The 25,840-nt window shown below is 42.6% G+C and overlaps 1 protein-coding gene across 2 annotated transcripts in view; it reads left to right on the top strand.

Moving 5' to 3' along the window:
- The window catches only part of SASH1 (SAM and SH3 domain containing 1), a gene marked incomplete at both ends in the record, with an annotated part of 549,489 nt that extends 525,974 nt beyond the window's left edge, over window positions 1-23,515 (top strand). For both annotated transcript variants that reach the window (XM_084261985.1, XM_084261986.1), the window contains 10 exons: window positions 3,876-3,947; window positions 6,614-6,757; window positions 8,862-8,997; window positions 9,881-10,050; window positions 11,160-11,369; window positions 12,056-12,206; window positions 14,369-14,482; window positions 20,593-21,725; window positions 22,290-22,421; window positions 23,255-23,515. In XM_084261985.1, the coding sequence (XP_084118111.1) occupies window positions 3,876-3,947; window positions 6,614-6,757; window positions 8,862-8,997; window positions 9,881-10,050; window positions 11,160-11,369; window positions 12,056-12,206; window positions 14,369-14,482; window positions 20,593-21,725; window positions 22,290-22,421; window positions 23,255-23,515 (2,523 nt within the window). The remainder of the gene's footprint in view (window positions 1-3,875; window positions 3,948-6,613; window positions 6,758-8,861; window positions 8,998-9,880; window positions 10,051-11,159; window positions 11,370-12,055; window positions 12,207-14,368; window positions 14,483-20,592; window positions 21,726-22,289; window positions 22,422-23,254) is intronic.
- Between the last annotated feature and the right edge of the window lie 2,325 nt (window positions 23,516-25,840).

Raw genomic sequence — 25,840 nt, 5'->3', positions numbered from 1 at the left:
TTGTATACTTCTAACTAAAATTCAGTGCTTCTGCTTTCCTCACCGTTAGACACTCTTAAGCACTCTTACTCAGCTGTAAGGGAAGCTTGATACAATCCCATCAGAGAAGAGTTTTGTCGAGCCTGCAGTTTCTATGCATACGGAATAGCTCAATGAAGAGAGAGAGCAAATATGACAAAATGCTGCTTTTTAAGTTCACCTAGTGCAGAAACTGAGGCCACTGGTGAACTTGGAGATGCTACAAACATGTTCTTTGTGATGCTTTGGGAGTTGGTATTCTCTTAAAGGAATACTGAGAGATGAACAAAATTTTCAGAGCATTAGAGCATCCTTAGTCAACTGTGCTCTGTTTCTCTTCTGCTGTCATTGCCTTGTGTAGGCCCTCCCCTTTTCAGTTTGCATCTCCGGTCACCCACCCAGCTCTGTGTTCTCCATTGCACACACAGCTGCAGAAAGATGGGGAATTTTGCATTATGTAGTCACTGCCCTCCTGCTTGCTGCTCACAGTCACCAGGAGTACTGCTTCTGCTCTGCCTCTGGCCTCTGCGCCTTCTTTCTAGCATGGGGTGAAGGTGGCACCTTCCCTGAGAGCACTGTGGAAAAGAAATAAGGGGTGACCAAATAAGGAAATTGTGCTGTACCATGGGAAATTAAGCGATTAGAGCACTCAAAAGAAATCCAAAGCTGCTTCCTGATTCTGTGACCCAGTTTTGGCAGTTCCATTTACCATGATGCTGAGTTTCCTAGGAACTTGCCTTTGGGGCCAGCCTAATCTCCACAGCTGACCCAGTTAGTCTGTTGTCTAGCTGACAGTGTAGATATGTTCCCTACTTCTGTGCGTGGAAACAGCAGCGCACCCGTAAGATGTTCCAGTGAACAGTACAGTAGAGACAGCTTTTCCTCTTGAACCTCTTGAACTACAGATTTTATTCTGAGAGGTCTCCGCTTCATTTCTTCAAGTGTGAGGTACTCCCAATGTGAGAGTCACAGCCTTGGTCTCCTTGAATAACCTGTGACCATGCCCTCATGCTTCAATTTTTGCTCTTGGGACACAAAATAGGGTTTTCCTACCCAATACCATGAGCATTCTCCATTCTCTCTTGGCAGCTTCACTGTTTCTTCTGCATTGACCACTTGCCCTGCCACTCACAGACAATGTACTCAGAAGTCATTGTCTTCTCATAAGGATGTTACATCAATAAGAGGAGCTGCCCTTCTTTGAGTTGAATAAGAGGGGTATCTCAGGCAAAAGAGCACACTCATACGCTCTAGAGATGCCCCATAATTAAAAATATCCTCTAGAACTGTCTTTGCAAATACAGATAAAACAAGATTTTCAGTTCTTCTTAGAAGTTATCTTGCTGTATTAAACCATCTAAACAGACTTTTGCTTATTCAGAGATAGGAGCAGAGAAGAAACAGCATTTTTTTCTTGTTGTTGAGGAACAACTCAGTCAGCTGCACCTCCGGCCTGGTTTAAATGGGATTAATAAGAGAGACATGCCGCTCTTACTAGCTTTTTCAACACACTTCTTCCTGAAACAGCAAAAAGCTGACAAACTTCAAGTAATGCCACTTCTTTTATCCTATAAACACTTAGTATTTGTGTGCTGCAACCTCAGGGAAATTGCAATGCCTCTGTATTCAGTGGAATTGGTCACTCTGTCTTGCCTTGCCATTCATTTTTGTCATTTATATTTGTTTCAGTGACCTGGACATGCATGAAATTTTCAAATCGCGTCAGTTTTTCTTTTCTCCCAAAATGATAATACTTTTGATTGCATGGCCATTCCATTGAATATCCCTCTCCTCATCCACAGATCTTTTGTTTGGTACAGCATTGGTCCCTGCTGGAATCTGAAGGTGGAAGTTGGATGTTAAATGTATGGGGAGATCCATAATGAAATAATAAGTGTCCTTAATGTGGTATATTTATTCAGAAGCTTTTAACCAGCAGAATTTTTGCCTGCTGAGAGGACAGCTTTAGGAGGAGCTCTGGCTGGTTTGACAGACAAGTTTGCTCAGAACAGTTTGAGATACCGTCTAAATATACAGCTACAAAGATGATTAAGGGCCTTGAGCATCTCCCCTATGAGGAAAGGCTGAGTGAACTGGGACTATTCAACCTTGAGAAAAGAAGGCTAAGGGGGGGGACCTTATCAACGTTTATAAATATCTTAAGTATGGGATGCAGGGGGAAACGGCCAGCCCCTTTTCAGTGGTCTGTGGAGACAGGACAAGGGGCAATGGCTGCAAGTTGGAGCACAGGAAGTTCCGCACCAACATGCAGAAGGACTTTTTCACAGTGAGGGTGACAGAGCCCTGGGACAGGCTGCCCAGGGAGGTGGTGGAGTCTCCACCTCTGGAGATATTCAAGACCCGTCTGGACGCCTATCTGAGTGATATGTCCTAGGGAGCTGCTTTGGCAGGAGGGTTGGACCCGATGATCTCTCGAGGTCCCTTCCAACCCCTATGAATCTGTGATTCTGTGATTCTTTTCTGGGACTACCATACACTGTAGGATTAGTTAGAATGGACTCTTAACAGACATACAGCATTATAGTTAAATGTGCTGTGCTTTAAAAACCAATCTTATTACTTGTGTTTGATCTAATTGATCTAATTGTTTATTAAATGGCACAGTTTACAGAGCTTGCTTCTTCCTAATAGCGTGTTGAAGCAGACTAGTAGTTCTCAGGTTTCACTGACTCTAAGGCACACACTCAGTATTGATTGGGCAGTCCTTTGTAGGTTTAATCTGATGCTTAGTTGAGTCTGAAGGTGTCTTTGAAGTTACACTGTTGGGTAGTTCAGGCTCTGAGAACTTAAGAGTTCACAAGTGGTTGATTTCTGTCATAGCTTCATTTCTCTGGGTTGCCCTGTGAGACTTCTGGCAGGACTAGATACTTCAGTACTGCACAACTGGTCTTTCAGTGGTCAAATAAAACGTCCTGAAGTTTCTACCTTTTGGACTGCAAAGCAACAGCTGGATTCACTCTGAGCCCCCTGAGTGCCTGGGCTTTTTCAAGTGACACCAGAGCTTTATCAGAGATTCATCTGCCACAGCTGAACCCAGCTGTACTGGGTTTGTGCGCCCTCTGCTCTTGGGAGGGAAGCAGTGTTGCAGTGCCCACACTCCTTTTTTTATTCAGGATGAGTATGATAAACTGTGTCTGTGCATTCAGCCAAACCTGAGTCACTCCACTACGTGATGTGGCACTGCATGTGTAGCTTCCTTTCTCCCAGAAGTAGCAGAGCTGCCACATATCAGTGCAGGTGGGATGAGTACCTGCCTACCCTGGAGCCAGGTCTTGCGGCATCTCTGGGGACACAAAGCTTATGTGTAGCTGGCCGGATTCTTCCCTCCTCTTACCAAGGGCTTGCCCTGCAAGGCCTCTGGCCTTTCCCTGTATTTCAGTGGAAATGGAGTCTGGGCAGCTATTCCCAGAAGGTAGGTTATTAAATGCTTTGAAAGATTGGTGGGTCTCTGTTTCAGTGCTACTGTGGATTTAGTTATGAAGGCAGATGGGAGTGCTGAGGTGGAGTTGCCAGCACCCTGGAAAACTTGATGCATAAGATCAACAGTTTCCTCAGACCAAGAAATCTTTTTGGTTTTTTTTTCTTTTTAAAAAGAAGAGTAGGCAATAGATGACTCAACAGCAGCAGACCTTAAGCCAAAATGTTGTCTCTGGAAAAGATGAATTACTTAAATTGCTTTATAACAGATTTTTTTATTTATAATCTCCCATCCTTTTTTGTTGTTGTTTCCATTTTTGCAGACACTTGTGTTTTCACTGGTGTTCTCCAAGTCATAGATGTTTAGAGTGAACCAATCATTGTGATAGAACTGTATCCATCCTTATTTTTTTTTGCAGAGAACCTGTAGCTTTGGAGGCTTTGACTTGACGAATCGTTCCCTTCATATTGGAAGCAGTTCTGACCAGCTGGTGAGTTTAAGACGAGAAGGCACAGACTCGAAATAGCACAGAATGAAATGCCCAGTGGAGTTAGAATAGACTGAGGTGCAATTTCGGTCTGTAATAACAGCTTGGGGATCCAAGAAGGCTTTGTTAACCTCAAACTTCCTTAGCTTTGAGAATAACATACCCACCCATATCCATATGTGTGTGTAAGTATATACCCTATGTGTAAAGAGGCAGGAACAAGTGATCAAAGTGGAGATCTGAGGGCACATCTGTGGGCTCATCTTGTGTCTCACTTCCTCAGAGCATCACCCCAGGCGAAACACACGGTGTCTCTACTTTCTTGGTAAAAATATTTACTGTTTGGAATGATGAGGCAAGCTTTCATTCGCTGAAGATCTGCAAGTTATTTGGGTGGAAGTAATTATGTAAGAGACTTATTATTTGTTTTTTTCATTGTATCTAAGAGCTCTGGACTACACCAGGATCCCATTGTGCTGGGTGCTGCGCAATTCATCTCAGAACTCTTTGTGTTTAAGAAAAAAAACCCACCTCCCCTGAGAGTTTATTCCATTTTATGTTACTCATGTTGATCCCAGTGTTACTGTTGGTCAGCCTGCAGCCAAAAATAACAGAACAGAAATGAGCCAGAACAGTATATCAAATGAATTTGCCAACATATTTTTTCCTTTTGCCCCTATATGTTTTTCTTTTCTATTTCAACATTGCCGCTGATAACTTCTCCATTCCCTTAAAACAAGGATAAGTTGGGAAACATTTTATATGGCAGCATTATATTATTTTTTTATGTCAACTGGGGTTTTGGGGTTGTATCTGTTTTTTCTGATTTTTTTTTTATATATATATCCTAAATTACTCCTAAATTGGCCAAAACTGTGGGTGATTATTTTACTCATCTACTTGGAAGTCAGTAAAAAATGTAACTTCCAAATTTAGTGTTTATCATTGAACATAGATACTTGTGCATATTTTCTTCAGACTAGTTTTGATAGAGGAAAGTGTGAAATCTAGATGTAACATTCTTCCCTACTGGCATCAGTAGTGAGAGACATGCAGTGCACTCAAATAATGTATGCAGATCAAGGGTTTTTTTTCTTGAAAGCATTTTAGTCCATTAAGTGAAATTGTGTCCTTAATTTCCTCTAAAAGACCAGAAGTTACTGAAGAAGTTGTAATCACAACCAACTTCTAAAGGCAAAAATACAGACTTGTGAGAAATGACATGTATCAGTTGAATTTCAGAGAAACCTTTGGGGACAACATTAGTAAAGTAGCAAACACATATAAACTTAGAAAAAAAGATAAGTCTTCTATGTAGAATATAGTGTAAACTTTAGTGTTTGTTATCTGATGTACCTGAATTGTCCTCAGAAAGATTACTGAATGAAGGCAGAGACCAAATTCATTAGTTGCTGTTTCTTTGGTTCACTCTGTGCTGTAATTTCCAATGGCCCCTTACCAGTGGAGGGTGCTGGTAGTAGCTGGCTCGCTGTGGCTCCTGGCACAGAGGAGAAGGAAAGGCCGTGTCTCACACGCTGCCTGGACAGTCTGAATAAGGGCTGGGTCATAACAACTGAGCCTGGCAAAGCATCAGCGGATCCACATTAATTCTTAGTGCATGCTTGTGGCATAAGAAAGTGCTGGGTATCTTAAGCTGGTTTAGAAAAGGTTAAATGTGTTCAAAGCAGGTAGCTTTTGTCACCCACTATATACGAACCAGCTAATTTAGTTTGGCAGTGCCCTGTTGTGTGTCTTAAGAATAGCTGTGCAAGCACAACCTTCTGCCACGGTCGATGGATTTAGTAGCTTTTGGTTTTTACTTTTCTTTTTGTATATAAATAATCCACAGTAAAGCCACGGGGATGGTCATCAAGAGAGATTAACTGAATGCCTGTCCAAAAATAAGAAGTAAATTTGGGTAGCCAAATGTAGGTATCCATATATGTAAACACAAGGTACTTATTTGGCTAGGATCTCAGAGGTATCTTTACTCCTGTTAAGCTGTATGTAACACTGACCGCCATGAGCCACAGCTACTGCTCTCTGTCCTATCAGAAGGTCCTAGCCTGAAGCCGCAGAGTTTTCTGTCAGGTGAAATAGTTCCCTGAAACTCAGGAGGATGAAGGCATCCTAACAGACCCCAACACATTTATGCAGAAAAGGTTACAAATAAGGTTGTAAAGGTGCCTGTAAGAAAGCTGGGGAAGAACTGTTCACGAGGGTATGTAGCACTAGGAGGAGGGGTAATGGTTTTAAACTAGAAAAGGGGAGATTTAGGTTGGATATTAGGAAAAAATTCTTCAATATGGGGGTGGTAGGTCACTGGAATGGGTTGCCCGGAGAGGTAATGGATGGGAATACCTCCCATCCCTGGAGATATTCAAGGTCAGGTTTGATGGGGCTCTGAGCGACCTGATCTAGTGAAGATGTCCCTGCTTACTGCAGGGGGGTTGGACTAGATGACCTCCAAAGGTCCCTTCCAACCTTACACATTCTGTGATTCTAAATCAGGCCTTAGGAACCATGGGCTGCTCCAGTGAGGTCTCAATAGTGAATTCAGAGCAGTAAATTGGACACTATGCTGCCATCCTGTGTCTGCCTGGATACCTCTGCAAGGACTGCAAATGGCTCTTGTATTTTATAGGCTGAAACCCTATTTTATTTTGCAGGGCAAAGAAGGAGACTTTGTTTATAAAGAAGTGATCAAATCACCTTCTGCCTCCCGTATATCTCTGGGCAAAAAGGTGAAGTCTGTGAAAGAAACCATGAAGAAAAGGATGTCTAAAAAATATAGCAGCTCTCTGTCTGAGCAGGTATGTATGATCTGCAATGGAATCCACTTAATAGCGTAGATGTGATAATCAGTATTGATTCCCATGCTTCAAGGCATCTCTGAAGAGATTTCTAAGCAGCCTGTGCAGTGTGGCTGAACCCTGTGTTCTTACACAGTCCCTCGATGTGAAATGACTTCCTATAGATGCCAGACCATGAAAATGCACGTTCAGATTTTCATTCATAGCTCATCAGCAGAAGCCAGCAGTTGATGGCATTCCACATCTCACCCTGTATTTCCATTTCTTTATCTATCATCATTCTTTATTAAGGGAACAGGTCTGTGACACAGGGGCGCAGTAACATATTTAATCTGCAATTTACCCCTTAGTTTAAATTCCTGGCGTAACCTCACGCACCTGGTTCCTCTCTGCCTCTACAGATCTGTTCTCCATCATAGCTTGCTGCCTGCAGCAGCCTGTTAAAGCAGATACTGTAGGCAGAAAGGGGCATCCCACGGAAGATGTTCCTGTTCTTTGGTCACAGGTTTTTATAGCTCGTTCTTCAAGGCAAACCTGAAGTTCACCAGCTGTAAATTAGGCTTTGAATCCCAGCGGCCTGGGAACGATCCCCGTCTTTCTCCCTCTCGGTATACTTCGGGTTCCTTGCGCTGGTGGAGTGTCAGAAATGCTTCGGCATTTGTTCAAAGCCGATCTGGGCAGTTGCAGTGTGCAAAGGCTTGCGGAGGCTGCGGGGCAGCCGGGCTCTGCCGGGCTAACACCGCCCCCCCGCGGCCTCGGCCCGGCGGCCGGGGGTGCTGCCGGCGGGGGGTGCGGACGCCCAGGGATGCTGGCGCCCGGGGGTGCGGGAGCCCAGGGATGCTGGCGCGAAGGGAGCGGTGGCCCCCCAGGTCTGCTGTGCGGTACCCACGCACAGCGTTAGTGCCTGTAAGAGGAGCAGGTCGGAATATTCGAAACAGCAGCCCCAAGCTGAGGAATCCAGAGGCGTTTGCCATGCTTACACGTAACACACAGCAGTGCTAGAGTTAACTGTTGTTTAATTTAAATTGGCAATTAAAACGTGATATGGTATTGATAAGATGCTTTGCTGTCTGACTGGCCTTACAGTGCCCCTCTGCAAAGCCTGCCTAGGAAAGGATGCTTTGAGAAATCGGTTTACAGTGAGTTACCAATACTTCTGCTCTCTAGCTCTCTCCAAGATTGGCTTGACCTCTGAAGTCATATGCTGGGATGACTTTTTTTTCCTGATGATTCTGCAGCATGCAAATAATAGCTTTCATCTAAAAGTTTTATGACCACACATCTCCACAGCAACTCTTCCTGTATGCAAGCTACAGTTCTTTTGTTTTCAAACTTGTTGGCACGGTTCTTTTTAGAATATTTGTACCTTTCTGGCATCATGACTCAAACTTTGTGCCAGTATCTTTTTTCTGCATTCAGAAGCACAAGCAAAAGCTATTCTGGCCACAAGTGTCTGCTGCTTTGCTTTAACTGTGCTTCACAGAAGCTGACGGAATTTCAATTTCAGAGAGACCCTCTTTGATTTCTTGTGATGTTTGACTGAATGAAAAGAGAAATGGCCTCAGCCATTGCACGTACAGCAAAATCTTTGCTTTTAATGCATTTATGTTTATGACTGTGGCTACTGTGCACAGGCTGCATTTCTGGTTAATTTTTTTTCAAGGTAAATGGGCAACGATATCAACAATCCACTGCACAAGGAACATGTGCATCGCTGTGTGCCTCACGTTGTCCAATTTGTTTGTATTCACCTTTGTACAAAATCCTGGTTCAGAAAGCTGAATTTGGTGTTAACTGTTTTGCAAGTACTGCTGGGAAAAATGCCATGTGTCATTGAAACCTTTGAACTGCAAGGTTTGTGTAGCATTTCTTTCTACTTCCAATGAGATTTTTCAGACTGGACTGTTTGCTCCTGTCCCCGCTATCGTGCCTAATGCAGTGAGTGGGGTTCCTACCACTCAATAAGTAGATAGACATAGAAGGTTTCATCCTGTCAGGTAAAGAGCAGGAAAACAGAATCTCTTTCCCTGGAGATGAACGAGCAGCTCCTGTCAGCGCCTGTATTCATTTACCAAATTGAAATGCTTCAATCCCTCCCTTTCAGGAGTCTACCCCTGGGGTCATGCCAGGTTCTCCGCAGTCGCCACCACCAGACACTGACTCCCTGGACAAACCCAAGCTGAAAGCTGGAGGCTCAGTAGAGAGCCTGAGGAGCTCCTTAAGCGGTCAGAGCTCAATGAGTAAGTTCAATTGTAATTGCATTGCTCTGTTTTCTGTGGCTTCAGAGAGCAGAGATCTCCACAGTAAGCAGAATCGGAGAAAGTCAAAGCAGAAGCAGTGGTTAAAAAGTAGAAAGGCTGATGGGTTTAGTCATTAAGGGTTTACAAAGAACCATAAGCTTGTTGGGTCAGAGATGATCTTTTTTGCTTAGTGTTTATGCAGAGCCCTGAAAAAGTGAAATCCTGCTTTCTGACAGGCTCTGCTGGGTCCTGCAATTACATTATAAATGATTAGAGTGAGAATTACAATCTTTGGCCAGTAGTAAACTTATCTTTATAGGAGGTTTCTCCTGGGCACTCCTGATGGGCTTCCGAACCCCTCTTCAGAGGTACTGAGGTTCTCTCAGTAACGATTTAGAGGAGTATTATTTAAAATCTCTCTGGTTAAGATTGTCTCTGGACAAAACAGAAATTAAATGGGTCACAGATGGTTTGAACTTGCCTTGCTATGAATCAGTGACCAACAGAAGCCAAGAACATAGTAAGGGGCCAGGGGCCAGGGGGTGGGAGTGGAATGAAGAGAAAGCTCCATTTTTAAATAACTGAAAATGTGTTCTGGAGATCATCTGCAAAACTGTCTGGAGAGATGACATCTCCTGTGATGTACCATAGATGAAACGCTAGTTAAAACAGCTTCTCAGTTACATATTGAGGACCTGAATTTGGGAAAACAGGAGTGCAAAGTAGATGAAGTCCCACATCATGTGTATATAAGAAATAGCAGCATTTAAGGATTTGGAGCTTTTTTGTGGCAAGAAGACCCATTTTCTGTCTTGCCTCTGTTTCTGAACCTTCTTCACAAACAATTCTTGTTTTTGTGGACTGTACTGTGTCTCTCACATAGGTGGTCAGACAGTGAGCACAACAGATTCCTCAACCAGCAACAGGGAGAGCGTGAAATCAGAAGATGGTGATGATGAAGAGCCTCCTTACAGAGGACCCTTCTGTGGAAGAGCCAGGGTTCACACTGATTTTACTCCAAGTCCTTACGATACAGACTCTCTGAAGCTCAAGGTACCAACTTTATCTGGTTTCTAAGGGGCCAACCATTTATTTTGGCAGATTTCTTAACTAAGAGCTCTTTGCAAGAACTGTACAATTCTTAGACTTTTAAAGAGTTTGCCTGTGTTTTTGAAGCCCTTTATCCTGTCCTATGCTGATTCATTTAAGATTTGCTTGAATTAGAGCAAAAATGTTATATAACATAAGTACATATTAGTATTTCTCTTCATCCAGGGAAAGACACTTGCCTCTCTAGTTTCTGGAAAAATCAGAATGTGGCATAAACTCATTTCCATTTTGCAAGGATTTTGTTTAAGAGATTGGAAAAATACTTTGCCACAATGCATCAATCCATCAATGGGAAAATTTTCAAAATCCTTGGAAGAAATGTAGAGGTGCCTACATGTAGTGTCTCTTAAAGGCATTTCAGTTAATATACCTTGACTTGAGCTAATACTGAATTACTTTGCTGACTGCAAGTTGCCACACACACACACACACCCCCCCCCTTAACTTTTCTGGATTCTGCTTTTATTATTTTACTTGTGCAGTATTCAATTCAAACATTCTGCCTCCTTATATTCATTACTTAAAATTCTGAGAGCAGCTGATTCCTATTAAAGCAGATGTACATAAGGTAATCTTTTAAGGGTACAAAACCAGTTGTGCATCCATTTCTTTGTTATGGTCAGGAGCACATTAGGAAAAGCAGGAGTGTTGCACAGTTCCTTCTGCATGCTGCCTCCTTTCCTCAGGGCATCCCATGTGAAATTGTGCCTCTCTGCACCTAGCATGTTCTTATTGGCACCAGCTTCAGGTACTCACACAAGGCAGAGACATTAGTGCAAAACAGCTGTGATGCGCTACTGGGCTGTAAGTGGGTTGCTGAACCTGGACAGTCAGGGCCCATTCTGGGTTCTGCTGCTGACTTCCTCTGCGGTCTTAGGCATGCCACTGAGTTCCCTTTTCCTCCATTTGTAAAACCAGTATAAGCAGTCATTTTCACAAGGGCTTTGTTGTCCTTTCTGTGTACATGAAAATCAAGAGGAAGAGGCTGTGTTTGCTTGAATATCCCATCAGAAAGCATGCCTAAAAGGCTTTCTTGCTTCTTTGGTCTGCAGAAAGGTGACATCATTGATATAATCAGCAAACCCCCCATGGGCACTTGGATGGGCCTGCTGAACAACAAAGTTGGCACTTTCAAATTTATCTATGTGGACGTGTTAAATGAAGAGGAAGAGAAGCCGAAGCGGCCCACGCGGAGACGCCGGAAAAGCAGACCCCCCCAGCCCAAGTCAGTTGAGGATCTCTTGGATCGCATCAACTTAAAGGTCCAAATCCTCTCTTTCTGCTGATGCTTCAGTTTTACTTGTGAGAAGGAGGGCACATGGTTGGAGCTGTTAGTTTTGAAAGCTGCACACCAGATTCATAATCCTAAGGATCGTGACCCCATTTAGCAGAATCAGGTCTTAGCTGCAGAGTGAAAATAGCTGAGGCCAGGCAGAACTGCCTGTCAGGCCTGATGAAGTGCTGCAGGCTGCAAGTTTCATGCTCTGGGAGACTGTAAATCGTTGCAGAGTCGCTATTAGCTAACAGATTTCAAAAAGTGTAAAATAACAATAGTTACCCTGTCTTAAAGAGGAAGGCTTTTTTTTTCCACCATGTTTCTGTTCAGAAGAGCTTGGGATGAACTGATGTCCCTGTCGTTCATCTTTTTACTTCTCCCTTCATGCAGAGCTGTGCCTTAGTGTGCATCCTGGTGGCATGGTACCCGGGCCATTTAATACAGTGCATTCCAAACACAAAAACACGTGCAGCCTCCTAGTTCTGGCACAGCCACCTCCCTGAACTCTGAGCAATATTATAATCCTATGATTTTTTTGTTATACAGTGGTTTGCATTTGCTAAACTGCTGGGTTTTTACTGGTCATGAAAACGGCTCTTCTAGTATGTTAATTGAAAAAACAAGTTGAATAAATATGTTGTCTTACAGTTCTTTTTTCTCCCTTTTATGCAGGAACACATGCCCACTTTTCTATTCAATGGTTATGAGGATCTGGATACCTTTAAGCTTTTAGAAGAGGAGGATTTGGATGAACTGAACATCCGAGATCCTGAGCACAGAGCTGTTCTCCTCACAGCAGTGGAACTTCTACAGGAGTATGATAGTACGTGGGATGCTTGAGGGTTTCAGTTTTATTAGAGCTCTGCCAAAAACCTTGCAAACCCCTTAAAGCAGAAAACCATTTCCAAGATGCTGATTTTTTTCCCCTAATGTAATTATTTCCAGGGTAATTCTGTGTAACGACATGCAGATTTTTGAGGAGTGACTTAAGACTTGGATTTGTTCTGCCAAAATTCTTTTGTTCATATAAGCCCTGCTACCCAAATTACTCAAGTGATGTCAAGTGTACAACGCATACCCTTTAGAATACTGATGTTCAGGAATAAATCCTGAGATAACCTACTCAAAATAAGAAGCTGAGCCATGGAGAATAGGAAAGTGATTGAGGTTATCAAGGGTAGGAAAAAGATCAAAGCCCAGAGGTCTGTGGAGACGGGTAGTGTGAATTAAACCTGCACATGCACATGATTCTTGGGCTGTGAATTGCAGGATTGTGCAGGTAGTTCCAGGTTGTACAGGTGACAACACAGTGGTTTTCAAAGGGAGCAAATCCCAGTGCAGTCGAGCGCAGAGACCGTGGCCCGGCTGTCTGAGGGGCAGCAGTGCAGTTCCGCCTGTTGCGCAGATGGTCTCGGGCAAGCGGCTTCCAGGATGAGGGGAAGCAGAGCAAGTCGTGGCAGTCAAATTCAGTGGTGGCTGTACTGCACGGGAGGAAGCGGGGGTGTATTCTCCGTGCAGGAGTCAGGGTAGAGTAGAATCATTTGAAAAGCCAGTGTAGCTTGAAACAGGATTTCCTATGTGCTCAGTATCGAGGTGCAGCGGCTCAAGACTGTGCTGAATGTCCCTTTTGTCCCAAAGTGTCATCAGAAGTTTGGTAACCCCCCGACCAGGAACAGTGGAATGGAGTTGTGTGAGGGCCTTCTCAGCTCTTCTGTGCAAAATCCTAAATTTTAGCTTAAACTGCCATAGCAGCAATTTAAACAGCTGCTTATTGAATGTACAGTGCTTAATTCTGTGTGATTAGTATCTCTAGACCATGCTGTGTGGCCTGAGCTTTCACTGATGTGTGTAGCTTTCCTGTTTGTTACCAGAAGAGGCATCCACACTTTCTCCATTCTCCCCTATCCTTCAATAAAACTCCAGTTGCAAAATTGCATTCTTTTAATTTATATCAGAGTAGCTTTTCATCATCTAATAGGAGCTTCTCCTCATTATTTGCAGACCTATTTAGCATACTCACTTCCCTGAAGTAGTAGTTTTTTTATGGCCCTTCAATTTTGGTTTGAAAGCTTGAACAACTATGTGATGTGGTGGTTGGAAAGTATAAATTCCAGCTCGGGGTGATGAGGAGAAAGAGAAGTGGGGACCGGACAGCTGGAACCTGGGAGGGGCAGCAACACTTAGTTCCACCCCGTAATTACCTTGCATGTGCTGAGAATAGGAATCAGAATAGCCATTTCTGACATTTTATTGCAGGGGAAAAAACAGAGCATAAACTGTAGCCTTGCATCCTGAAGCTTTTCTGTATCTTCAGTGCCAGATTTAGTTTCTTTACAAAATGAAATTTCTGACCAAACATTCTGGGTAAATTCCTGGAATCCAGCCTGTGCAGCCTGGAAGGACCACACTCAAGTGTTGCCTCTTTGCACAGACCAAGGAAGGAAGGAATTTTTACCACTAGTTGCTCCCTCGTCTCTTCCCCTTCATTAGGGGACGGTATCTGTCTTTGCCAGACCCACTCCTGATCCTTTCTCTCCGTCCCTTCTAAACATAAGTCAGGGTTAGGATTTTATTCTTTTTTTCCTGATTTGGTTCTTTTAAGTGCTTTTTGCTTCTCTTTTGGGTGTTGGGGTTTTTTTATGTCTTAGTAAGACCTTTACCACCATCATTTTACATAAATTTCCATGGTTGTAAGTTGCAGGACTTGGCTCCAAGGCAGCTGAGGCACGTGTGTGGTCCATTCCGCTTTCATTATGAGCCACACTGCTCTCACACTCCTGCTGAGGCTGTTGCCTAATCTTTTACTGAACAGGATGAGTGTTACCAACACTTGCCATGGCTGTTCCTAATGCTTGCTCTTTTCTGAAACACTTACCTGATACAATTAATACAACAGGGGAGATAACGGTGTTGGAAACGGAAGGTTGAAGAGTTCAGCCAGACTTCCTGTTTGCCTGTTTTTCACTGTACTCTCTCACCCACTAGGTAACAGCGACCAGTCGGGTTCTCAGGAGAAACTTCTCATTGAAGGCCAAGGCCTGGCTGGATGCTCTCCTCGGGATTCTGGCTGCTACGAAAGCAGCGAAAACCTGGAGAATGGTAATGGTGACAGCAACGAGCCTTCTAACCCCTGCAGACTTTTATCAGTAGATATCTTCATACACTTTTTGTTCCTGCCCCTACCTAACTCAAGCTACTTCATACTCACCTTTCTCCTTTGCTCTGACTGCCTCTTTTCCTTTTGGAATGAGCCATTGGTTTTCATTGCTGCTGTTTCTAATTTATTTATTTGCATCAGTAGGAAACAGATCACATCACAAATCATCTTTCTTTTGTGATCCTAAGGCAGCCGGTGCTCTCACTGTCCTTCACTGCCTTCTCTCCACTCCCTGTCATGTTCTCATGCAGCCATACCACACGAGGCTTCCAACAGCCCATGTCTGACTGGCAATGGAGAAGTCACTGAACTCCACTGAGATTAGGAGGATTTCTTCTAAACCCATCAAAAAAACTGTGTAGAAAAAATGTTCTCTGTTTTTAGACTGTATTTTTGTGTTTGCTTAGGTTGCACATTGCATTCTCCTCTGATCAGAAGCCAGCTGCAGAGATTTAGGAGGTTTTAGTGTATGAACACTAGCAAGTTGAATTAATTGAGAAGTTGGCAAGGAAATAAACTGTGGGTAAAAAATGCTTGTGATGTCAATTCCCATTACCTTGTCTTGCATCAATGATAGGTGATGCGCTGAAAAATTACCAAGGCAGCTGGTAATAGAGATTACTCTGTTCTGAAGAAGCCAGGTGGTTGTGCTGACTGAGCGTGCTGTACTTGAAGGATGGTGCAAACTTGTCATTAGGGGTGAAAAATTAAAATTGGTTTGAGTTTGGCATTATCACTCCAAGCATTTGAGCCCCAGCCTGGCCTGAGACTGCCTGGCTTCATCGCTAACATCCAGTATAAACTGGAAACCAAGAACAGGCTAAACAGAGGTACCGTGTGCCCCTTGTAGTGGCCGTTTTTGGATTTTAAAATATAAGCTAAAGATCTTTCTCTTAGTATGTGTATTTTCTGTCAGTCTGCCACTCAGAAATAACCATTTATTGAAGAAAATTGCAATTTGCTTTGAAGCTGAAGGCCTGAAATTGGTAATATACTAAATTCCTGAAAGCAGAGAGGATTTTTTTCTTGAATATGAATCCCCATACAGTAGGCATGCTCAAACATAATCATAACTAAATATATGGCATATGTGACAATTTTCTCTCCTTTTTACCTCTAAGTGCCATCATAATGATAGCCATAGCGCCGAAGTTAAATTGCTGCCTGTACATTTTCCTTATTTTAACAATATAATAAAACCTTTAGAAAGCAATTGTCATTGCCTGTCTGCTTAGATACTTACTATTACATTCAAACTAATACTTCTATCTGAGTTTTGCAGAACGTGAAATACCACTGATGATTTTTATATTGCTTTTCATTTATGGCTTGCTGCATTTCTGCTGATGAATGCATTTAGTGCTTGCTTTGAAACTGTTATGGAAAGAACATTTGGTAAGGATTCATTCAGAGATTGTGTCAAGGCTCGTTAATCTGAAATGTGTTCCACCTTTTCTGCAAAGTTCATGGACCATAGTTGTTTATACACATATTGTTTTCAAAATACATCGGATTCACATCTGTTAAAATAAGGATAATCATTTGTCTAGTATAAATGTTGCAATGTGCACATCAGCAAGAATCAACTGCTTGCCCTTCATAAAGGGGAAATGCATTCTGAGAGGAAACTGGTCTTCAGATTTTCTGGGGAATGGTTACACATAATATTTTTATGACTAGTATAGTGTTCTTTTTTGGGCTGATATTGGACCTCTTGGCATCAGTTCAAGATTTCAGAGCTGCTCTTACACTTTGGCTAGAAAGTGGTTTTCTACATAATATGGCAGGGGTACAGCTGTATATTTTATAGGTACTTCTCTGGGATCTACTGCAGAAATATTTGGGTATTCTCATAGGTATTCTCATAAGTACAATGCACTTAGTTATTCTCAGAAGTACAATGCACTTACAACAGCATTCTGATTTTATTCCAGTTTACAGAGAGCAAGGAAAATACAGTCTGTGACCTATTCACTGTGAGGAAGAACATAATAGCAGAGAGTAACCATCCATCATCAGACCATTAGTCCATATAGTCCAGTCCTTGGTTTGAAACAAGGCAGAGAGAGCAAGCTGTCCTTCAGGCTTCAGACAGCAGTGCAGTTACTGGGCTTGTTCTGTGGGCAAGCATCCTCTGTCTGTGAGACACACTTGGAAACTGTGTCAGAAATCCAGTTCTCACAGGACTGGCCAAAAGCAGATAGCTAGGAACAGAGCAAGCATATTTGATGCTTCCCAGGGTACTCTTGGGGAATGAATCATTTAGTGACTTAAGGAATTCAAAAATTGGGTACTGTTTCCTGGCATTCATCCATTTTCATGAAACTGTTTCTCTTTATGAACATCCCTGGCCTTCTTCAGAACATCCGTACCTAAGAGTGTCTATGTACAGATTTCTGTCATACTCTCTCCCAAATCACCTCTCTTCTAGTCTGGAAAAGCCTGATGAACATTCCTAATATGTCATTCATGTCCCTGATCGTGCCTGCCTTCTTTTTCTTCTTGTGCTGTATAGCTTTTTTAAGGGGTGGTGGTGGTGGTGAAAAGACCAGAATTGCACAGGCAATACACAAACCAGAAGAGGCAGGCAAACCAGGGCTTACTCAGCGGGATATGGGTGTTCTCTGATTTTTTCAGAAACCAAAGCCCAGATTTCCCTAGTGCTGAGTGGGCATGCTAAGCACTGAAGCATTTAGTGCTAATTAGTCAGAAAAGGAAGCCACAGAACAGGTGGCCACATCGCCTCTCGTAATGTGCATTTCTGCTGGTTTGTAATCAGTAAGGCAAGCAATGAGGCTGGGATTGTCTACCGTGCCCTTGTCTTTGTTGTGTCAACAGAGCTGTTTGAAATGCACACAAAACACAGCCACAGAAAGCAGTGCCAAGATGAAGCTGTTAAAATCTGGGATATGGACAGGCTACTGAAGGCATTCTGTGTCTGGATTTGAGTTTTAAATTTCCAAGGGTGATTTTCCACACAGAAAAAAGTACTAAGAGAAACACTGAAAATTTGTTGCTGTAGCTGTGGTACTTCTGGAAACATGTCCCAATATTACCTCTGCTCTTCTGAGGCAGGTGAAGTTTCTTTCCATTCTGTAACAAAAAATATCATAAGGTGGGCAGTGCTTCATCTAACAAAAACTGCACCATGACATTAAACAAAAGAATTGAAGTATGCCTCCAGCTTGAACTGAACCTGGAAACTATATATAAACTTCCTGTTCGGTTTGTGCAGGACCACCTTTGTTAGCTGAGATTTTACCCAGCGTCCTCCTGCACACATTCGGATCGGAGATGTTTCTGAAAGGCATTCGACTGCTTAACTGGACCAGGGAATTGTCAAAATGAATTGTTATAAAACATGCTAACATTAAAAAATGTGGTTTAAACATCACTAGCTAGAAAAAAGGAAATCACAGCTTCCCTCTTACTACTGCTCTTGACTTAACTCTGTGTAAGAGAAATGACGTTCTGTAGCCCTGTCCTTTGTACAGACCAGTAACATTGAACCCAGTGCTTCTTTTTCAAACCATTTTGAAGCAGAGAGCATAAAGATGGCATCCCTGGTTACATATTTTGTAGACATTTTTTTTCTTTAACTTTCTCCCATTGTCTCCTCTTCTGTCATGTTACACAAAGTGGGACTGGAGTGAACTGAAGTTTTGATATTACTCTCCAAAATGTCTTCATTTCTTGTTTTTCTCCTTGTGTTGTTCTTCCTTTTCCTATTTCCCATTCCTTCTTTTTTCCTGTTCCCAGGCTACTGGCTTTACACAGGCATATCCCATTACTAAAAATTAAATGCTGTTTGCCAGATACCCTTAAGGCCTCAGTAAGAGCTTATATTCCACGGTACTAGCATTTCTCACAACTTTTCTTTCAGTGTTGAGGATCCTGCACTTTCCTAAAACCAGTGTAACCCCTGATCAATATTTCAGATTGAAAAGAAGGTACATGGATTTTTGTTATGTAAGCTGTCACAGCAAGCTCCAGACAATATGGTGAATTACTGCACAAGTCAGGCACATACTAGAAAGTATGAATAATGAAGAGAGAACACTCCTTTCCATACCCATTACATATTGACATTAGTGCCTGAAGGCACTAAAAAATGCACATAACATTTCTTACACATGTCTTTTTAATGTGGTTCTAAGTTATTTTCAGAAGGCGGTGGCCCAGCTCCCTGGAAAGGTGCAGGCAATCTTTCTGCTACTTCTCTGAGCTCTCTGAACTCAAGGTAGAAGCAAGGGAGCCAACTTAATGTGCTATGTGTTTTATTAGCATTTTGGGGAAATAGCAGTATTTAGCTTCAGTTGAGCTGTGTACAGCTTCTGATAAAGGAGTTCCTGTATGCTGCCATTCATCCTGGCAGGCACACCTGGGGTTTACACAGAATTACCTTGCTGGCATATCAGTAAACACAAGCAGATTTTTTTAGAGGGGTATGCCCTCTTTATTTCCCTTTAAATGTAACCTGTTTTCTTTGCTAGTTTTCTGATACTTATTTTTTTAAACTCCTTGAGCAGCAAAAGAGGCAAGAGAAGGAAAGGCAGCTATTTCTCTTTTAGATTAAACAGGTTATTTCATTCATATTCAAAGCAGGCAGCATGTATTATTCAAAAGCCAAGCACTGAGCTTCTTTCAGGATAAAGCTTTGAAGGCAGGCTCTATAAGAAACTAAAAGTACACCAGTTTCCTTTAGTTGCAACCAAGTTAGCAAAACTCAGAACGCTGAAAGTAACTGTTGCTTTAATTGGCAACTATTCATCACTGATGTATTACAGACTTTTGATACCAGTTAGCCTAATCTGTTAATCTGTTCTAGGGTTTTTTTTCTCTGTGAGAGAAGTTTCAAGCTCACTCTATCTTATCTATCTATTCTGATTTTAGAAAGCTCACTGTACGTGGGAAGTGTCCCTGTCACCCAGAAAACAATAATTCCAGGGTGTGCTGTCATTCTGAGAGGTCGCCTGCATTGAGACCAATTTATTTCTGTCTTGTTAAAAAGTAATTCTGAAAGATCTATGCAGTATTTGAGAAATGACCTTGTATTTCATACTAATGAATACGTTAATGACCTCAGTCCCTTTGATCCGAGTTTTTCTGTCAGGCAGATTTGATGGACTTCACTGTTTAAAATCAGCGGCGCGTATCTCATAGCGCTTATACACTAAAGCTTACAAAGAACATGTGGTTCATATTGATTCATGTCATCTCGTCTTAAGTGGTTATAATAAAACATCAGATCTCTAAGACCTTCCACTTCAATAAAACACTGTGACATGAGCATAATGCTAAGATTAGTCACACTTGGAACTCCCTTTTGAACCACTTTGCCGTTTCATAGTATAAGACCATTTGCCATTAAACTCTGCTGTCCCTACACGTAACTTTGCAAAAGGAACTGGTGCAACACCAGCCTTCCAACACTTTTTTGCTCTCTGGTGTGCCTTTGCAAATGGTTTGCTCCTAATTTAAAAGATTAAATAACACTATTTGCAAACTTTGTCATTAAAATGAATAAAGAGGATCCCTTTTTTTAAAGGGAAAAAATGTAAAGCTTTCCTGAGCAATCTAGTAAACTTCATTAGAAGGTAAACATAATTATTGATATTCTAAACAAATTAGAAAAGTAGGAAAAATGGTGTGTCTTTAGAATTAGTTCTGCGTGGAGTCAAACCAGTTCATCCAGTTCCTATAATGGGTGTGGGATATCAGTTCTAACTGTAGGTTATTTCTATGCTGAAAAAGATTTATGTGAATTAAACCTCAAATCTCAGCAAATTGGAGAGTAGGAAGGATATTAAGTATTTTAAATGTATTTTCCTTAGATGATTATATTTCTTCATTAATAAAGCTGAAGCTTACCTACTCATATACTTAAATAATACTTACATATGCTTAAATGTGCTTAAAGTCCTTGGTACCAGTTAGTTTCCAAAAAGAGGAAATCATTTTGCTTCAGAGGCATGTAGGAGTGATCAGTTATTGACACTGCAGAGCTGTTTGGCGTGTTTTTAATGGCAGATTGTGATTTATTCGGTTCTAGGCAAAACTCGAAGGAGCTGTCTTCTGCCCTCAAAATCCGCAAGTGAGCACAGCTTTAAGGACTTCAGCAGAAACCAGCTATCAAACTATCCTACGCTCCCACTGACCAAGTCAATAGAAACTCTACAGCAAGGGGAAAAGGAAAGCCGCTTGGGTTGTGCGCATCGTGCTCTGAAGAGCTCTGTCATACCCCCGGCTGCCACGGGCCTGAAGAACCGTAGAAGTTTACCGGTGGCTGTCTGTAGGAGCTATGAAACTCTGGATGGCCCCCAAGGGGTGGATCCGTGGCCAAGATCTCACTCGCTGGATGATCTCCAGGGAGAATCCAATACAGACCTACAGGACGCTAGCAAGAAAGTAGGTTCTTTTCCTCAGGATTCACTGGATATAGCAACAAAGGCAACTGGCTCTGCCCTGCTGCTTCAGTCTCATGGAGGCGGCTGTACGGTAGATGACTTGATGCCTAAACAGGGTAAAGGAGCTGCTGGTTCTCAGAAGGGAAGGGCTAAGGTGTTGGACTGCTCTGAAATAGAGACTGCAGGTGGAAAGCCTCCGTTTCCCTTGAAAAACTGCAAAGCTCAGCCTGCCTTAGGGACACATCCTGCAACAAGGACACCTCTGGAAATAAAAAATAAAGGCTTTCTTGACCTTGCACGGGCTGATTATGCTCCAGTCCTCAAGGGAGGTCTAGAAGCTGAGCAAAAAGGCACAAATGAGATCAGAATGCAACCAAAAAATCCTTCTCAGCCGCCACCTGTCCCTGCCAAAAAATGCCGAGAACGCCTTTCTAATGGATTATATCACCCTCCCATGACCGCAAGTGGGAACCACTCCAGTCTAGAAGCACCGTCTTTGCCAGTAAAAAAGACCAGCTCATCCGCTCCCATTGATTGTCACGGAGTACCTGTCCACAGGACATCTTCTGAACAGGATCCCAGTACCCCCCCTAGCCCACTGCCACCCTGGCTGTCGGAGCTCCCAGAGACTGCTAGTGTTCAGCAGCACGTGATAAAGCTAGGTCCTGCTGCAGCAAGGAAAGTCTCTTGTAGCCGGGCAATGGATCTGGAAATGGTAATAGAAAACAAGTTGCAGTCTGAAGACATTGATCTTACTGAAGAACCATACTCTGACAAGGTAAGTGGAGAGGACATAGCTTCAGTGCTTTTAATCTACTACCATTCCAAGGGATAGCCTTTCATTTGTTCTGTCTTTTGTATTTTTGTGAGTAACCAGCCTAGATAAACCATAAGTCATTGTGGCATGACAGTTCTCTAACTGTTTGTTGTTACTATCAGGCCTTACACCTAAAGTAACTCCTGTGTTGTGGGGGAAACTGAGAAATCCCAGTCTTACTCTGACCCTTCATCTTTTCAGGCCACTAGTACCTTGGTGGCACTGGACATGGGAGCAGTCTCTTTCTCTGCTAATAAGGGGAATTAGAGCCAAAGAAGGAAGCCATGATTTGAGTTTATACTTCCAAGAAAATCTTAATGCATAGTGATTAGGACTTTTGGGGGGTAAGGAAGGAATCTTAAGATCCAGTCATTCCTTTAGGGATTGCTTTTTCAGTTTTCACGGAGTCTCCAGGAAAGCTCCTTGCTCCCATCCTGCACTTCTCTTTGTGTTTGCATTGATTGGTCTGCATAGATTTGTCTTTGATCCATTGTCTCACCTTTTTGTCTGGCTGGGATTATTCAGCATGGCCGCTGTGGCATTCCTGAGGCTCTGGTACAGAGGTACTCTGAAGAATTAGACCAGCCTGAAAAGGATGTTGCCACAAACATGGACCAAATCCGGGTAAAGCAGCTGAGGAAGCAGCATCGTATGGCAGTGAGTATTTCCACAAACCCAATTTTCTTATTTATGAAAAGCCTTTTAAAAAGGACTGACTGCTGGTAAAGGGAGATACCTCCAGAGTCCTGCTACAGAAGCCTTCCCAGTGTTCACCCAGCAGGTACAACGTAGGTAGGGGTACCACAGGGGCAGGAGGTACCTCCCCCTGTCCTGAAGGAGGACAGTTGGTTGAAAGGAGAGCAGGTAGCCTTCTGTTGACTGAATAATAGTCTTCCAAGTTTAAGGAGACTGCAAGCAATGGTAGCAGAAACTTGCTGACTAAGGGTATCATGTGTTAAATGCTTCTGCATTGAAATCTGAAAGGTTTTACAGTCCTTTTTCGTTTCTGAAACTGTGTTTCTGTCCACTCCTCCATAGCAAAAGCAGGAGGGGGAAACCATCAAAAGCTTTCATGGCTTTGTATGAGGGAACTTTGGGGAGGTAATAGGCAAAATTGGTATTCTCTTGCCTTACTGAGAAATTTAAATGGATGACCCTGGAAACTCTTGTCACTGGGTATTTTTTACTGGTCTTGGACTAAATCAGAATGGCACATGAGAGTCACCCAAGCAGCTGGATACCACCCACTGCATCTGCCCCACCAAAATTCTTGCTGTTGCTCCTGTGCCAAGTGATCTTAGCCTGTCAACCCAGGCTATGGGTAATATGGACTGCTCTCACCCTGGCAGATGTGACGTGAGAGAAGTTGAAACATCTGCTATGAAATTCTACCACTTTGGAATTAAAAACAAAAGAAGATTCGCTGTAAACCAAGAAGTTGTGTTTAACATTAAGGGTTGTTTTCTTTTCTTTTCCCCTTTACTATCCAGATTCCAAGTGGAGGCCTCACTGAAATTTGCCGAAAACCTGTATCCCCAGGACTTATCACCTCTGTATCTGACTGGCTGATTTCCATTGGCCTACCTATGTATTCCAGACTGCTCACAGAAGCAGGATTCAACACACTGAGTAAAGTGCCTTCTCTGTCACAAACTTGCCTTCAAGAAGCTGGCATCACAGAGGAAAGGCACATAAGCAAGCTCCTGGCAGCAGCAAGACTCTTCAAATCTCTTGATCCAGAGGCAATTTAACATGCTGCATAGCGTGGCATTGCCTGGTCGAGAATCCACTGCTTCTTCCTGCACCAATATTGCTCAAATAGCTTCACATAGCTAAAGGGATCAAGGAAGTGGCTCCCAAGGACAGGCAGATATCTTCTTCAAAGGATTTGAAATGTTAATATTGCTTTCTTTGGCAACTGAAGGAGAAGAGAAGCAACCACCAGGTAACATAGGTGTGGTACTTCCCTCCCCCCTCACTTCCCTGTAAAGTATTCTTCCTTCATAAGGTGCACAGGGTTGGCCTGAGAATCAGACAGCTTCACAGAATTAAGGCACCTTTGCACATTTTCCTCAAGTTTGTGAAAGTAAGACTAGTAATAGGCCCCGTTTCTATGGACACCTCCTCCCGTTGTGGAGGGTCTTCTGTACATCTAGGTTCCAGGTACCTGGAGTCTGTCCTAAAGACTAGGTACAAGCCAAGTTGCAAGCCAAGAAGTTTTTTGGCAAATGCCTTTTGTTTATTTTAGCAGTGTAGAGCTAAACACAACTCCCTCACTCATCTTCACTGTTGCTTGGTATAGGTCCCAATACGCCACAAAGCCTTTAGCTAGGCCAAAGTCCATGGACTGGAATTAGGTTTCAATATGGTCCATCTCTGTCACTCCGATGGAACTAACCCATGGAGAGTCAGAAAGCTTTTTATTTGTACAGAGCTGAGGTCATTTTTTTATAACTGCTTTCTAGCAATCAGCTTTTTATTTGCCTTAAAATAAGCTTTTAAGCAGTTACCTAGTGTTCACTTACCTGTATTCATGTTTCTCAAGCCTTGTTTCAACCTGTTGCCCTTAGGCTGCACTTCAGGGTGATTTCCAGCTGAAGTAGCTTCTATAAAATGCCCCATGGTAACACCTTCTGTTGTGTAGAGATGCTTTTACAAATGCAGGGTTATGCTAGGTCTCGGCTGTCAGGAAAACTTCTTGTTCACTACAGTCTGCATTTACTGTTGTTACTAAACTGTTCCAAGATATACTGCCTTGTATATATGTAACTGCTTTTCATTTTAATCATATTCTGTGTACTGTGTTATATTGTCAATCATTATGCTGCAGCTTTGACTTGGTATCCTGACCATACCAATTCCAAACAGTGGGTTTCAGCAGAAGAAAATTCACTTGTAGGAGATAAAGTACATCAAAAAATCCCAACTGTGTCCCATAGAAATCATCAGCTTCGGTAACTACACTGCATGGATGAAAAAAATCCTGTATGATCTTAGGAATTACACTGTGATTTTAAAACAGTTGATATCCCTCATGACTGTTAAAGTTACCCCTCATTGGAGAGGGCATCATTCTGGCATATGTGGTAAACTATTTTTCTGTGATGTCATATTTTCCTGCCTCGACCCATGTGAAACATTCCATGCACATATGTGGCTAATGACAGATTTTATTTTTCTATATGGGTACACATTTTATATACCAAATACAGGTTATCATGAATAGCACATAGCTAGCTTTTTCCTTTGGGGTGGTGTGTCCTTCAGCTTCTTGTAGCAGAAACACTCCACAGAAGACAGAGCAAGCTTACTCTGGCAGGTGAAGGGAGGTAGTATCAAAACCTGGGCACAGGCCAGGACGGGTGGATGTTTCCAAGATCAGTCCTGACATCAACTTACTGTAAAAAAGCGGACATGGCACTTCCCAGTTTGGTGCCTCTGTTATCCCAGCCTCCCATCGAGCTACCAACACTTTTGCTGATACAGTGCACTCAGACTGATGAATGAAAAATTGTGGCTACTCTGTGATTCCTTACTATACGGTCCTTTCATGGTCATGATTTAAGTCAGAGGAACTATGCATTTTACTACAGATGATAATTAATTTGGCTCCTGGTAGAATTGATGGGTGCTGGGTTTACTTTCCTCCTTTGGTATTGCACCATAGTCTGCTGCACACCATCATGTGAAGGCACCTAATTCACACATGTAGCTTGAAGTTACTCCCGAGCAAGGCTCCTCTGGATCTGTTTCTGTAACGTTCTCCTTGGTGTGTGGATAATCAGCATGTTCTAATATGGGCAGCATCAGGAAACATACCGTATTGGTGTTTGGCATAGCTGGTGAAAAACCTAAAAATAAAAAGTGTTCAAAAGAAGAGGTAAGCCTCCTTTCAGTATGATGATTTGTGTGTTGTTCCTCTGTGAGGCTTACATGGCGACTGTCAGCATGCAGGAGATGGAAAGAGTACTAAGACCTCCTGGGATTGCTGGAGGGGGCCAGAACTAAGTAGCAGTAAGTAGATAGCAGTTACATTGGAGCAAGGGAAAAGTCCAAGCTGGCTATATGCAATAAAA

This window comes from Gallinula chloropus (genome assembly GCF_964237585.1).
Source record: "Gallinula chloropus genome assembly, chromosome: 3".
Taxonomy (NCBI): Eukaryota; Metazoa; Chordata; class Aves; order Gruiformes; family Rallidae; genus Gallinula; species Gallinula chloropus.
The sequence above is the reverse complement of the archived record's forward strand: the minus strand, read 5'-3'. Positions and strand labels throughout refer to the sequence as shown.